Source organism: Cynoglossus semilaevis, chromosome 11 (genome assembly GCF_000523025.1).
Source record: "Cynoglossus semilaevis isolate Cse_v1.0 chromosome 11, Cse_v1.0, whole genome shotgun sequence".
Lineage (NCBI taxonomy): Eukaryota > Metazoa > Chordata > Actinopteri > Pleuronectiformes > Cynoglossidae > Cynoglossus > Cynoglossus semilaevis.
The window spans coordinates 2427692-2441385 of record NC_024317.1 but is presented as its reverse complement, the minus strand read 5'-3'; the positions used below and the strand labels follow the sequence as shown (position 1 = coordinate 2441385).

The following is a 13694-nucleotide window of genomic DNA, read 5'->3' as shown; positions in this document are numbered from 1 at the left end:
AAGAGTACAAAAGTATAGTAAGTACTATCCAAAAATTAAGAATAGATTCAATGATTTATTTTTTGTAAAATCTTTAAACTCACCTTCTTCTTCTTCTACTACTGCTGTTCGAAACCATCTTTCATTTCGCTTCTCTGACCGAATCTCCTAGCGGTATTTACTCGGTGTTGCAGGTGTCAAAGATGGACTGTTTGGAAGACGGCGCAGTAGCCAAAGTAGAACTGAAGGTGGCGTGCATGGTGGTTCTGATGGTGCTGACGTTTCTGCTCAGTTGGTTGCCGTATGCCGCCCTGGCCATGCTTGTCGTCTACGACCCGGACGTGTACATTAACCCGCTGGTAGGCACCGTTCCTGTTTACCTGGCCAAGAGCAGCACCGTGTACAACCCTCTCATCTACATCTACTGCAATAAACAGGTATCGTGTTTAATGACACGCTATATTTACTACGTAAAATACTTCAGTCTATCTACTGATATGCTATGTGTCTGTAAACCCTAGTAAACATATATTTATTCTACCTATGTCGTGTAGCATTAGCACCATCTAGTGTTAATACAAGATATAAGTGCGTGTAACGGCGGGAAATCGTACATGACCGTTGAAACTTCTTTTTTAATACTTAAAGACACGTATTAAAAAGTTTAGCATAACTTTCGATGCTAATTTTATATTATTAGCTAATAAAAACCTTTTTCGGGGAAATTCTTCACTCATTTACGATGTAAATATGTCCGTTCTTTTTTGTCTGAAGTTCCGGAAATATGCCGTGCCCTTCCTGCTGTGTGGCAAAGAATTGTGGGAAGATGAAGTGTCCGAGGGAACGACCGTTATGACGGCTAACAACAGAGTTTCGCCCGCCTGAAACGGTTGTAACGCCATTAACATCAAACGTATACAAAAATAAAAGTTTTTTTTTTGTAACAGTAACAATTGTGCTACAATAAATACACAGATAATAAAAACCGTCCTAGTGCGTGCCTGTTTCCCAATACAAATAAATAAATGGCATCAATAATTCAGCATAAGTTTATTCAATGATGATCAATAGAAAATAAAGTATCAGTATTGATTTTAAATAAGGCCAAAATAAAATAAAAAATAAATTTATAAAAAAGTTTAAGGGAAATATATTAAAGCATTTGCTACTGAGAGAAATGATGTTTTCAGAATAAAAACATTGTGGAGCAGTTGTCATGTCTTTCAAGTAGAGAACGTCACCACGGGTCTTTCCATACTTCTGTACATAGTTTACATTATCATCTATTGAAACACCGTTCAGAACATTAATATTTAGTAATAATATAAACAACATTATTGAAGAAAACCAGGAGAACAGTTTGCAATGCAAATGAGAAATGTGTGTTTCTCTGTAAACCATATTTTACCACTGAATTTTTCTTAACCACCAACAAACATTTTCGACACTCGCTCGTTCCCAGCATTTAAAGGAGTAATGACGAATACAGAATCCACTAAAACCATACACACGGTCACAAAAGTACAAAATATTCTCACCATAATACACAAATCTGTTTAGAAAATAGGCAAAGAAAAAAAAGCACTGTACAGTTACTTGTGCAAAGACAAACAGCTATGTGCTAATATTTAAATACCATTGGTTTAAACTGAACCAAATCATTATAATATTCATATGTTTTGTTTTTTTTCCTCAGGAATCCCTGACATGAGGTAAAAGTAAGTCGTCTTTTTTTCTTTAGTTTAACACAACATTTTCAAGAGTTTTACAAAAATGATGCATATCCTCGGTTCGTCAGTACAGTAATTGCTACGAAGAGAACAATGTGCCTTTTTTGTGCATTGGTCCTTTTATGTGACAAGTCATCAACCAGGACTACAGCACTTTTTTTAAATTTTTTTTTAAACTCACAAACTATTCAAAAAGCCCTTTCAGTGTGCACACAAAATGGAAAACCTATATTTTTGCGACAGTATTCGGTTGCGTCAAATTACAGTACGCGCACGCGCTCACTTCTCCATCAACACACACTCGGAATAACACATCACCGTTGACCTTAAACATCCCTGGTGCTAGCCTTAAATCTAAGCACAACACGTCCACAGGCCCAGGTTAATTCTTTTTCAGTCTGTCTTCCGTTTTGTGACCAATCTAAACAATAGGAACACGAGCATCAGTGGCTTCTTTTTTTATGCATCCAGGTTTTCCCTTTTGGTATCAAAATAAAACTACAACAATAAAAAACAACAACAAAAAACGCTTGAGCCCCTGTTTTAAACCTCATCAAATTCTTTCAGTCGCCACAGTGGACAGACACAAACTGCAAGACAATGATATGTTGTCACTGGTGCCCAATGAGGTAAAGTGTACGCAGGAACCAGGCAGGCTGAGAGAGAAATGGGGAAGAGGAAGGAAGAGTTGGGTTTGTATTGCTTATCCTCTCTACAGCATTCTGACACCAGCAACAACGCTCCGCCCTTTCATCCACAGCACTTCAGATCATCACTGACCGTTCTTCTCCGGCCAACGTAGACGCTAAGCTCTCGCACACTGAGTGAAGACTTAAAATCCAACGTCACAGACAAATCCTTTTTTCTTTTTTTAAGCTAAGAGAAATATTAATTCCGTCTTTCTTTCAGCAGCAGTAAAAAGGCATTTCCTTTGGGGCGGATAAAACCTAAGCTTGACTCTGTGACCAACAACAACAACAACAACAACAACAAAAACCAGCATTAATTTCCTGTGCATGCACTGCACAAAATATGCAAACACATAAGTACGTTTGTCAGGTGTCTAAAAAAGAATTTTGTTCTTTTAAAGGGGATTTATGCAACTGCCGTTTGTTTTTCTTAAAGCGACACTTAGACTAGGCTTACAAATCAAAATTCTCCTTTTTGCACAACTTGTGCAGAAGTGTTGTCTCTCTCTCACACACACACACACACACACACACGAGCAGAGCCTCTTATCAAGTTTCTAACGCGGAATAAACGGAAGCAGATCGGAAAAGAAACCAAAAGGCAAATTACACGTCGTACTTGATAAAATGCACATCTGCCTATGTAGCATAGTGGGTGTCAAAAGGGTTGAATATTGCTGATCATTTTAAGTGACACATAATTACAAAATATAGAATATCTCTTTACAAAGTGTCTGTTGTTATTTATTACAATTTTACAGCATATCAACTATCAAATGTTAATCAGAGTTTTCTAAAATTTAAAATACATGCCTCCTAGTGCATTTATCACAAATGCTTCAAAAGTACGTGTGTTTTTCAAGTTGTGAACGATGCTATGAGCAGGACAGTTACCTGTGGACTGAGCTGTAGTATTCATTTAACGAAGACTCGGAGCCGGAGCGGGGTGGGGGGGGCTATGCCTTTTCTACGCTTGCATTGAAAACTTGCATGATATGCCACGAACCTTGATATAAAGTGACCGAGGTAATGACATCATTCTTCTGATTGTCATCACCTTTTGAAAACCACCCACTTCTACGTACTCCTCACACCTCTTGTCTTTAACTGCTTGTCTCTGATTGGCTGTTTTCCTGCACGTGTTAACTCCAGGTGGAGAGCGACTGAACCAATGGGACGGATGTGTCTCTCTTCCATTTGCCTTTTCTCTTCAAGGTTAAAGGCACTTCTTATGGTTGGAGCCAACAAATGCATTACTTATTATTTGAAATAGGTTTAAGTCAGAAATATTCGCAGATTCCTTCGACCGCTGCTATAAAGTCGTGATGCAGATCATCTCGTCTGCCAGGTCCTCCTCGTAAGGAGCTCTGACTTCTGTCTCTGGCTCCTCGTCGCTGTAGCTGACCGCAGCAGTGTCCTGCAGCTCGTAGTCTCTGGGAGTCAACAGAGGAAACACGTTGAGCCCGTTGCCGCCCCGGGTCACCCCTCCGTTCAGCAGTTGACTGGCCGCACTCTCCATCTCGTCTATCGTCATGTCGCACGCGTCGGCTATTTCGTGCTTGGTTGCGGCGACAAATTTGGGATCCTTGGCAAATCTTCCAAGACCCTCAGATATCAACACCTGCCAAAACACCACAAGATAAAAAATGTGGAATTTTTGTCGACTAGTTTTGCTTGAAAGTCTACTATCGAATTATTTCTGTCACGATTGACCATTAAAAAATACACAGTATATCTGTGTTGGAGGTGTTGGATGAATACTTTTCAAAAATAAAAAAAATAAAATCTTTGCTTGCTAAATAAAGGTTCCAGTGAATTAATACAATTAAATATTATAAAATATTAAATATAATAAATGAAATTATTTTAGTCTTAACTGCATTTCAAAAAATGTAAAAACTCACATTCCTACATTTAGGTTTTGTAAAAAATAAATCTTAAAGGATCCTAGGAACTCACCGCCTCCACCAGGCTGGTGGCGCTGCCTCTTTTCTGGTAGTACTGGTTGTAGTACTCAGGTGGCACCTGCAGGTGGACCGGTGAGTACATCTTCTGGGAGAACTCCGGGTCGTCCGTGTACCACGAGCTCTTCCTCACAGACACTTGGCTGCTGGCGGCGCTCTCCCTCTGCGGGTGGTCCACTCGTATGAGGGGGGTGTAGTACGGCGACTGGTCTTTACTGGCCGGGGTGGCGGGAGGAGTCGCCCAGGAGCGGGTGGAGCGGGTCGGGGAGAGGCGGTGGGCTCTGCTGGAGTCCAGGCCCGCTACAGCCATGACCTGAAAGAGCGTGACACGACACCGGCGTTTTAATAATGACCTCCACCGGTCGGTGCAGAGGACGGACTGCGGACCACGGTTTTGTTACCTGGTGCTGCATGAGGTGCAGCGGCAGAGCGGTCCGCTGATGTGGAAGCTCGTCCTGGCTGCTCTGTCTGCGCAGACACTCGAAGTTGAAGGACGGCCTCCTGTTACCTGGAAAAGAAGTCAGTGGATCAGTGGGTGTGAAAAATAATTTATCATACGATTATTTTATTTTAGAGTTTCAAACTGATACTGTACATATGGATTAAACACCAACCTTGAGGCGTGGCAGGAAGCATCCGTCTCTTCGGTGACCTCCGTGAGTCCCTGTACAGGGGCTGCTCATCGTCGTCGTAGTAACTGTCAGGGTGATGATAACCTTTAGGAGTCTCGTACTCAGCATCGCTGTTCGGATACCTGTCCACATGGTCAATAACGTAAAATATTCAGAGATAGATTTTTTTACTGTTCAAACTTCATGTTATATTCAGAGATAGATTTTTTTACTGTTTTGTTCAAACATCATGTCGGAAATTCCAGGTAAAGTAAAATATGTACAATAAAAAAATATATTTTTGTAACTATTTGTAACCTATTCAACAGACGCTGCCACAGACCGTACCTTTCTCCAGACAGCATGCTGTCATTTTCATAAAACTCCTCCCCGCTGTAATACTCCCCAGAGAGACGATCTTCATCAAACTCCTCCTCCCTCCGGATGGTTGGGAGGCGTCCATCTCCACCCTGGGACCTGAAAAAAAAGTGTAGTTATGTTGATAGGGTTACTCCTAACTTAGGATTTGGTTGACTGCCATGCACATAAAACGCTTTTAAAAAAAAAATCTCAACAGTCTGATCAAAGCAAGAACAACAATTTAAATCATGCACCGAGCAAAGCTGGTTTTAGCATTGTGCTAGCTACATGTAGAGGTCATAATTATCGCCCGGTAATTAGAAAAAATAAATAATTTGGGCATTGAAACTAGCAAATATTAAACTGAACAGCTCCTAGCACATGTTTAGCAGATTAGGGGTTCAACAACAATAAAATAAAACCGGTCCTATTGTTGTATCAGTCCTAAAAACAACAACATACCTAACATAGGTCTCATAGTAGCGCCTTCTGTCAGAGAAAGCAGAGGAAACAGGAAACAAAGACGGAGAGAAGAGAAGAGAGAAATAAATGAAGAAAAAAGTGCATCACACACTGTGTCGTAGTTTATATAGTGTGAATCATATATATATAAATATATATATATATGGTAGATGTGTCAGTTTAATGATTAGTGACCAGAACGGAATCATAAGATGTTTAATTAAGTAATTAAGTAAGAAGAGAGAGAGAACTGACCTATTTTTTTTACAGAACATATCAGCTATTCTTATATATTTACGGTCAAAAAACATGAGATAAAATCACCCTTGGAAGCTTTTTAGTACAAATAAAAAAAAACAAAAAACACACCTGGTCAGAGACGTCAGGACCAGAAGAACGGTTTTCGTACCTTTGACTCTGTGGAGTCCTGGACTTGTCGTAGTCGTGAGAGGTGTTGCGTAGACCTGGGTAACCATTGGGAGGCGCGTGATCGTAGTAGCAGTGGTGACCTCCGTTGGGCAGACTGGACACGTTGGCGTTGTTGAGGTTGATGTTTGTAGATTTCGGCGACTTGTTGTAGGAGTTGTGGTGTCGGTTGTGATGGTGGTGGTGGTGGTGGTGGCGATGGTGGTTGGGTTGGGACATGGCGTTGGCTCGAGACAGGCGTCCCACCGGCTCCTCCATGTGGGCGTAGTGAGGCGGGGGCTGCACCTGCAGGGGTCGCTGCGTGGCGTTGGTCTGGTGGCCGTTGGAGCTCGGATGGCCGCCGTTCATGAGGTGGTTCCCGAAGAGTCCGCCGTTGCGCTGTGAAGAAACACTCAAAGTAAAAGCCACCTCAGCTGTAACGGAGTCACATGGCAGTAAAACAGCTGTGCTGATGTTAAGTCTATGAGATGGGTTTCTCTCCAGAACCATGGGGGAAAAAAAAAACAAAAACAAAAACTAAAATATGCTCTAGGGGGCAGGTTTCATGGTTAATGAGCAACGTAAATGTCAACTCTGTAGCTTGGTGGGAGTGAAATAGTGACAAATGCTAAGAACACTAATCAACTCAAAACAGGTGAGGGTTAAAAACCCCATGTTCAGAAAAGCTGGTACACACGTCTAAAGAGGCCATGGAAACTGACTTCAGTCGTGATAGTGAGCTAAAAAAAAGGAGGAGCATCCACCAAAGGCTAGGTTTCTACCAGGAGGATGGATCTTGGATCTTATAATTAAGTTCAACTGAAGTGATATAAAATACAACTGTTTCATGAGCCACTTCAGTGAATCACTGTTGTTTAGTAGATTAGAAACAATATTTTCTGCTGTTCTACTCTACTGTTCACGCTAAAGATAAATTTTTTTTAAAAAATTCACAATGTTATTGGTACAAAACCTCAATGGCTTTTAAGGTCTTCATAAATGTAATCGGTTATAACGGTGGTTCTCAAAGTGGGGGGCGCACCCCCCCTTAAGAGGAATTACACTGTTTAGTTAAAGATTATTGACGTTTTAAAGGAAAAGCTCAGCAAATCATAACCGGTTGCGTACCAACTTTTCTGGAAATATGGTTTGTAGCTGTGTAGTGTAGCAGTGAGTAACATTCCCTCTTTTTTTTTTTTTTTTTTAAATCAAACATCACTTTAAGTTTGCTAAAAAAAAAAAAAAAAACAGAAATTTTCCCCCTCTGGGGTAAAACAGAAGGTTAAATTACCCTATAAATTTCCTCGTCTTCCTCGGGAATAAAGTCTACAAGCTCGTCATCTTGCAGGTCACATGATATCGCTCGGCGTATTTCAGGCCCAATATCATGCAGCGTGCGGAGGCCAGCCTGGAACCATGACAATAGAAGGGCTAAGCCTTACAGTTAGAGTTGGACATTTATCCATCAGCTCACACTCACACACACACACATACACACACACACACACACAGCTGTGCGTCAGGATGTAACACCTGACGTTTACTCTGCCGACAAACTATGAGAGATGACAACACACAGACAGACAAATGTTCTGTCTCCGATGCGACCTGCAGTGAATATTTCTGAGCTGTAGGGGGCGCCAGCTGGACTCCCTCTCATGTACGCCTCAGTGTGTGTGTGTGGAGTAAAAAAAATACATTCACATCACTGGCAGGTGGTGAAAAAAAAAGCAACAAAATCAGCACAAAATTCAGAAAAGTTTTTTTTGTTTTGTTTTTCCGTCTAACAGAGATATATGTCTTTTTTTTTTACACTGAGACCATATATCACAGGATATAACTGTAATAAGCATCGCTCGTGTACGTCATGGGTGAGATCGTGGAATACGTGAAATGATGAGCGGATGTAGCGGATGACACACGCTTAACATCAACGTTTATGAAAAGACAGAGAGACACAAATAATTCCACACCTGCTGAGTCAAAGACGACAACATGAACGACACGTACGGAGACACAACGTCTTTAACCAAACCAGTCAATCAGAGTGTGGACGGTGTGGTACCGTGACTCACCTGCAGGGCGATGGCCGTGTTGTTCTGTGAGGGGTGAGCGCCCACCAGGCCGTCCTCCTTACGTTTCTTGAATTTCCTAAAGTAGTCCTGTATCAGGAAGGTGGCATAGAACTTCCCCACGGTTACCTCATCATCTGAGTGAACAGACCACACAAACGCTTCCAGGGTCAACAGGTCATTTTGTCTAAGGATCTGTGGGAGAAGGAGCAGCAGGAGGAGCAGCAGGAGGAGGAGGAGGAGGAGGAGGAGGAGGGAACTCCTCTCCTTCCTCGTGTTCGCTCTCTACTCTACTCACAGCCTCAGGACTGCAGAGCAGTGATGCTGTGGAACCGTATACATCCATCTTGATGGTGTATATACTGTACCTTCACTGTTGTTCAGAAAGAACGGGAAATCAAAGATGGCGGCTTTAGTCTCTGCAGTCTGTGGGAATCTTTTTAAACATTTGTTTAATAAGTTAACTGCAAAAAAAAAAAAAACTTCGACTTCTGTCTGTGGCCCTTGAAAGGTTTTTGATAATTATAAGAAATTATGTAAACAATGTTTAATGTAGACACTTAAAGGGACATGTTAACATTTAACAGGATAGACAGTACGGAGTCATAGACCTGATATAAGAAACGGCTCTAACCATCTGGTTAAAACACTAAGCTCATTCAGAAAGACATTCTGACACTTTTGAACTGGAAAGTCAGACTGTAAATATATAAACTTTGGTCCATAAGGAAGGTCTAAACCGCTAATCCTCACAAACTAGCTTTTTTCTGACACTTTTGAACTGGAAAGTCAGATTGTAAATATATAAACTTTGGTCCATAAAGAAGGTCTGAACTGCTAATCATCACATATATCAACTAAATGAAATACGGCCATTCAACTCTGTGCTTGTTTTTCCCTCTAATAGCTTTTGTCTGTTAATAATTAATATTAATTTCATTAATTATTAAATAATAAAAAATATTTTAACACCCACATGGTCAGTCCAGTCAACCCACTCTCCTTTCTACATATTTTAACACCCACATGGTCAGTCCAATCAACTCACTCTCCTTTCTACATAATGTCTTTACAGTGGGAGGAAACAGGAAAACACGCAAAACAACAGACGATACACAGATCGAGTCTGCCATCTGGTGGTGTTTTCACTGTAATGCAACTACACTAACCTCATCTTCACTGCGGACCATTATTCGGTCAATGTAATCATCAAAATTAACGCACATTAAAAATATCTTGACAACCAGTCAAGTCGCCCCCTGGTGGTCATCCGCTTCATCCTGACTACTTTGTCAGATCAGCTTTTCCAGCCAGATGGCTATGTCCATTTCTTATAAACACTGTGGTCTATGAAAACAGAGACTCCTCCTTATTCAGTTTTAACTTTCTTATTTACTACGTTGGTTTTTTATCCTACTTGTGAGTGAAAAGATTTTTTTTTTTGTTTTAGGTAGGAAAAAGTCTTTTCACATTCCTACAGCTACTTACAGTAGGCACATGCAGGCAAGCAGATCTACATCATACAGACTGTATAGGTGAGCTGATGTCATCCACCTGTTTATGCTCAGGTATATAAACCCTTATTGGCATGTTTTGACCTTTTGTCTCATAAATATATATTTTTTTATAGAGAATCATTCTGAAGCAGGGGTCTGAATCACTTTGGACAAGCACGCTGGGGACAGAGATCGGAGAGACAGAGGCAACACCAGTTCCATGCCACCACCCTAAAACAGAACTGCTTCAGAATATTCTGAAGTGTTTCAGAGTTTTTGGACACAGAGATACACTATAGATGTGAGAGAAGGAGGAGACGTGGAAGCTCCGGCAGAGAGAGAGAGGAGGGACAGGAATAAAACAGAGACAAGAGACACAGAGAGAGAAACAGGACAGGACATGCAGTCGTCTACAAGGCCATGCAAGCCCGAAGCCCAGCAGACGGTCGGTGGTCTTCATCAGCATCCAGGGCAGGAGGGGAGGGTCAGACTCACACACACACAGATAAGAAACACACTAACCAGTAGAACGTGAGCAGAAACAACACGATACGGACGGATTAGATCAGGGGGTGTCAAAGGAACGGCCGAGTGTTTTCCCCTTTTGTTTTCATGCAAACAAGTACAAATATATTAGAAAAATATATATATATAATGAAATAGTTGACAAAACATCACTGACATGCAGTGTTCCTTCATCAAGCGGGCCGTATTGAACCCCCGAGCGGGCCGGTTTGGGCCTGCGGACCGTATGTTTGACACCCCCAGATTAGAACATCTGGATCTGAATGTGTGTGTTTCTTTAAAGTGTACTTATATATGATTTCATTAACAGGTGCAGGCTGATGCCACTGACCGCCAGCTGGGGGCACCACTTGATCCAGGAGCTTCATACTGGTTCTCTTCCAGATTTTCTTGATGACGGCTCGCAGCTCTTCGTTGGCCTGCTCTAGATTACCTACGTCACATGAAGAGAGAAAAAAAAAAGAAAGCCTCAGCGCTCAGTTTCACTCCGACAAACTTATCATCAACATACGTGTTGTTTTTTTTTGTTTTTTTTGTCCTCAGCGCTCAGTTTCACTCCGACAAACGTATCACCGACATACGTGTTGTTTTTTTTTTGTTGTGGACGTTGGTCTCACACCTTCAGTTTTGATCTTCAGGGCCGTTCGCACAAGTGCAAACAGGGTGGCGTTAAACATGACTGTTCCGTCGCTGTTCAGGGGCATGTTCATGGCCACCAGCCTCTGAGAGGAGACAGAAAAATATTCACCTTCAACCCCAGGTCCACAGGTCAGATATACATGTTTCTGGACACGTTGAATGTCTTGTGTTTCCCAAACCTTGCAGGCCACTCTGTGAGGACAGAGTTTTCCAAAGCCAAGAGGAGGCTGAATACGTCGCAGGAGGGTCACAACATCCAGGTGTTTGATTCTGCCTCTGTGGGGGTAAAAAAAAATCAGTCTCAACGAGAGACAGGGAGGAAGAAAAGACCAAAAACATTTAAGTAAAAAAAAAAAATCAGTCTCAATGAGAGACAGGGAGGAAGAAAAGAACAAAAACATTTAAGTAAAAAAAAAAATCACATACTTGGCTTCCGGATCATACTCTGACCAAATTCTTTTAAACTCATCAAGGTGGTGAGGACCGAGAATGGACCAATCACGGGTCAAATAATCAAAGTTGTCCATGATGACGGCAACAAACAAATTAATGATCTGTAAAAAGACAAAAAAATGACCTTGACAATTGGATTTGATCCGTAATGAATCGTGTCAGACACAAAAACGATGTTCTTATAATCATCATGTATACCAGTGGTTCTCAAACTATGGTGCCCGTACCATGGGTGGCACATGGGCGTCCTTATACTTGACTACTATTTATTTACATTATTGTTTACTGATAATGTAAATTAAAAAAATGTCAAAATGCTTCGTACCAAGAAGGCGCAGAGCATGTAGAAGGTGATAAAATAAATAACGGCAAATCCACTGCCGCAGGTCATCTCCTCCCCTGGATGGTAGTCAGACTCGGGGTCACACAGTTTCCCCGGCATACAGGCCAACATGATGTCCTGCCACGCCTCCCCAGTGGCACACCTGGACGGATGGAGGAGAAAAGACCAGGAAAGGTCGGACCATCACATCAAAAACCAACGTTAAAATCACGTCACATTAAAGAAGTACTTCTCAAGTAGTGGGGCGGGGCCCCGAAAGGTACACTGAACATAAGTGTACCACTGCTGTGATGCTTTAAATGATAACAAGCCTCCAGTCACTAGGTGGCAGCAACTCTTTGTACAGATAAAAGTATACATGTTATCAGGTTCTCAATAGTATTTCAATTCGCGGGGTGTGAAAAACATTTCTGTCCCCCAGGGGGCGAACCACTGCATTAAAGTCACTGGTTCCACTTTTTTAACGTCATGCTATTAGTATTTCAATTCGCGGGGGTGTGAAAAACATTTCTGTCCCCATGGGGGCGAACCACTGAACTCAATTGCCTGATGAGGGCGCTATCGTCACCGCTGACGACATAAACACAAGGTGAACTGGCCTGAAAAGAAGCAGCACGGCCTGAGGGAAGGTCTGGAAGTTGTTGTTTCTGTTGATCTGTGATCCATCCACCATGGCAATCTTCCCAAAAACCTGCAGTAAAAACCAAGAGCACAACACTGCAGCACAAGGTTGAAAACACAAATAAATAATAATAAAATAAATAAAAAAAGACAGTCACTCACCTGCATGCCGATCACAGCGTAGATGAAGAACAACATGGCTATCAGCAGAGCAACGTACGGCAGAGCCTTGGTGGAGACAAGAACAGCGGTAAGAGTGAATACTGCAGGGTTTGTTTGTTTTTTCTCTGATAGATGGCGCTGTTTCTCACTTGGAAGGATTTGATGAAAGTCCAAAGCAGCGTGCGGATGCCCTCCCCTCTGCTGAGGAGCTTCACCAACCGCATGACACGGAACAGACGAAAGAAGGTGATGGAGATGCGGGCGCTGTCCTCCGTGTTCTGAGGAGAAGCAGCGACAAGTCAGGAGGAGAAAAAAAAATAAAAATCTCCACGATGGATGGAGGCACACAGAGAACCTGGCTGTGCTTTAAAGGATGATGAGGACTGAACTGCGACCTCAGGACCAGATACATACTGGCTGGGAGAGCAACACTGTCGTCTGTGGCCGAAAAGACTTTGGACGCGATTTTTCCTGATGCAATGTACATCAGAGTTTTTGGTGGAAACACGGACAGTGTCACCGCAGCAGATATGTATGTGGTCGTCTGCATCCAAAGCAACGTCAGGAGCTTTGTCAGTTTACAGACCCTACAGGGGAAGAAGCAAAGAGGCAGGCATGCTGGAGGAAAAACCTTGCCATACTTGACAGGACACGTCTGCACAAGCATGGCACCCTCAGTCCAGAGTCACTGCATGCGGAGTCACAGTGGGGCCGACCCGATCAGGTCGGCCAGGAGGTTCAAAGGTCAGAGCTGGGTGATCTGATCCCAGAGGGTATAACCGTGGGGTCAACTATCCCACTACAGAGACCATGTGGTCGTGTCAGCAGCACAAACGTGGAGAGCAGCGGCCCCAGACCGCTCCCACGTGACAGGACGTACAGCGTCACGTTTGAAGGGACACGCGCTCTCCTTAGAAATTAGTCCAAACATTTAGGAAACACGGAGGAGAAATTATGCAAATGAACAAACAGAAAGAAAAGAAAAAGAAAAAAAAAAACAAATGGGAAAAAAAATCAAATCAAATCCCCAATCGTAAAATAGAGAGAGAAAAAAAAATTTCATAGAGAAATATGAAGACAACTGAAGTCAGCAGTAGTTAATAGGATGCAAAAAGGAAAGGTAACAAACAATGCAACTCTAAAGATGGCATGACCCTGACAGGAGGAGGGGGGGGGGGGGGGG

The 13694-nt window shown here is 42.3% G+C and overlaps 2 protein-coding genes across 2 annotated transcripts in view; one reads left to right on the top strand and one right to left on the bottom strand.

Annotated features, from left to right (window-relative positions):
• LOC103385822 (parapinopsin-like) overlaps positions 1-983 on the top strand; it is a 2800-nt gene extending 1817 nt beyond the window's left edge. The window contains exons 3-4 of the mRNA XM_008319816.3: positions 174-416; positions 754-983. Of these exons, the coding sequence (XP_008318038.1) occupies positions 174-416; positions 754-864 (354 nt within the window). The 3' untranslated portion in view covers positions 865-983. The remainder of the gene's footprint in view (positions 1-173; positions 417-753) is intronic.
• Positions 984-1011: 28 nt separating this feature from the next.
• cacna1da (calcium channel, voltage-dependent, L type, alpha 1D subunit, a) overlaps positions 1012-13694 on the bottom strand; it is a 45241-nt gene continuing 32558 nt past the window's right edge. The window contains exons 31-47 of the mRNA XM_025060107.1: positions 12661-12789; positions 12512-12577; positions 12328-12419; positions 11711-11870; positions 11359-11486; positions 11112-11208; positions 10913-11015; positions 10625-10726; positions 8276-8409; positions 7492-7608; positions 6205-6599; positions 5796-5822; positions 5322-5450; positions 4977-5116; positions 4764-4870; positions 4358-4675; positions 1012-4019 (exon numbers count right to left, since the gene is read on the bottom strand). Coding sequence (XP_024915875.1) covers positions 3711-4019; positions 4358-4675; positions 4764-4870; positions 4977-5116; positions 5322-5450; positions 5796-5822; positions 6205-6599; positions 7492-7608; positions 8276-8409; positions 10625-10726; positions 10913-11015; positions 11112-11208; positions 11359-11486; positions 11711-11870; positions 12328-12419; positions 12512-12577; positions 12661-12789 — 2553 coding nt within the window. The 3' untranslated portion in view covers positions 1012-3710. The remainder of the gene's footprint in view (positions 4020-4357; positions 4676-4763; positions 4871-4976; positions 5117-5321; positions 5451-5795; positions 5823-6204; positions 6600-7491; positions 7609-8275; positions 8410-10624; positions 10727-10912; positions 11016-11111; positions 11209-11358; positions 11487-11710; positions 11871-12327; positions 12420-12511; positions 12578-12660; positions 12790-13694) is intronic.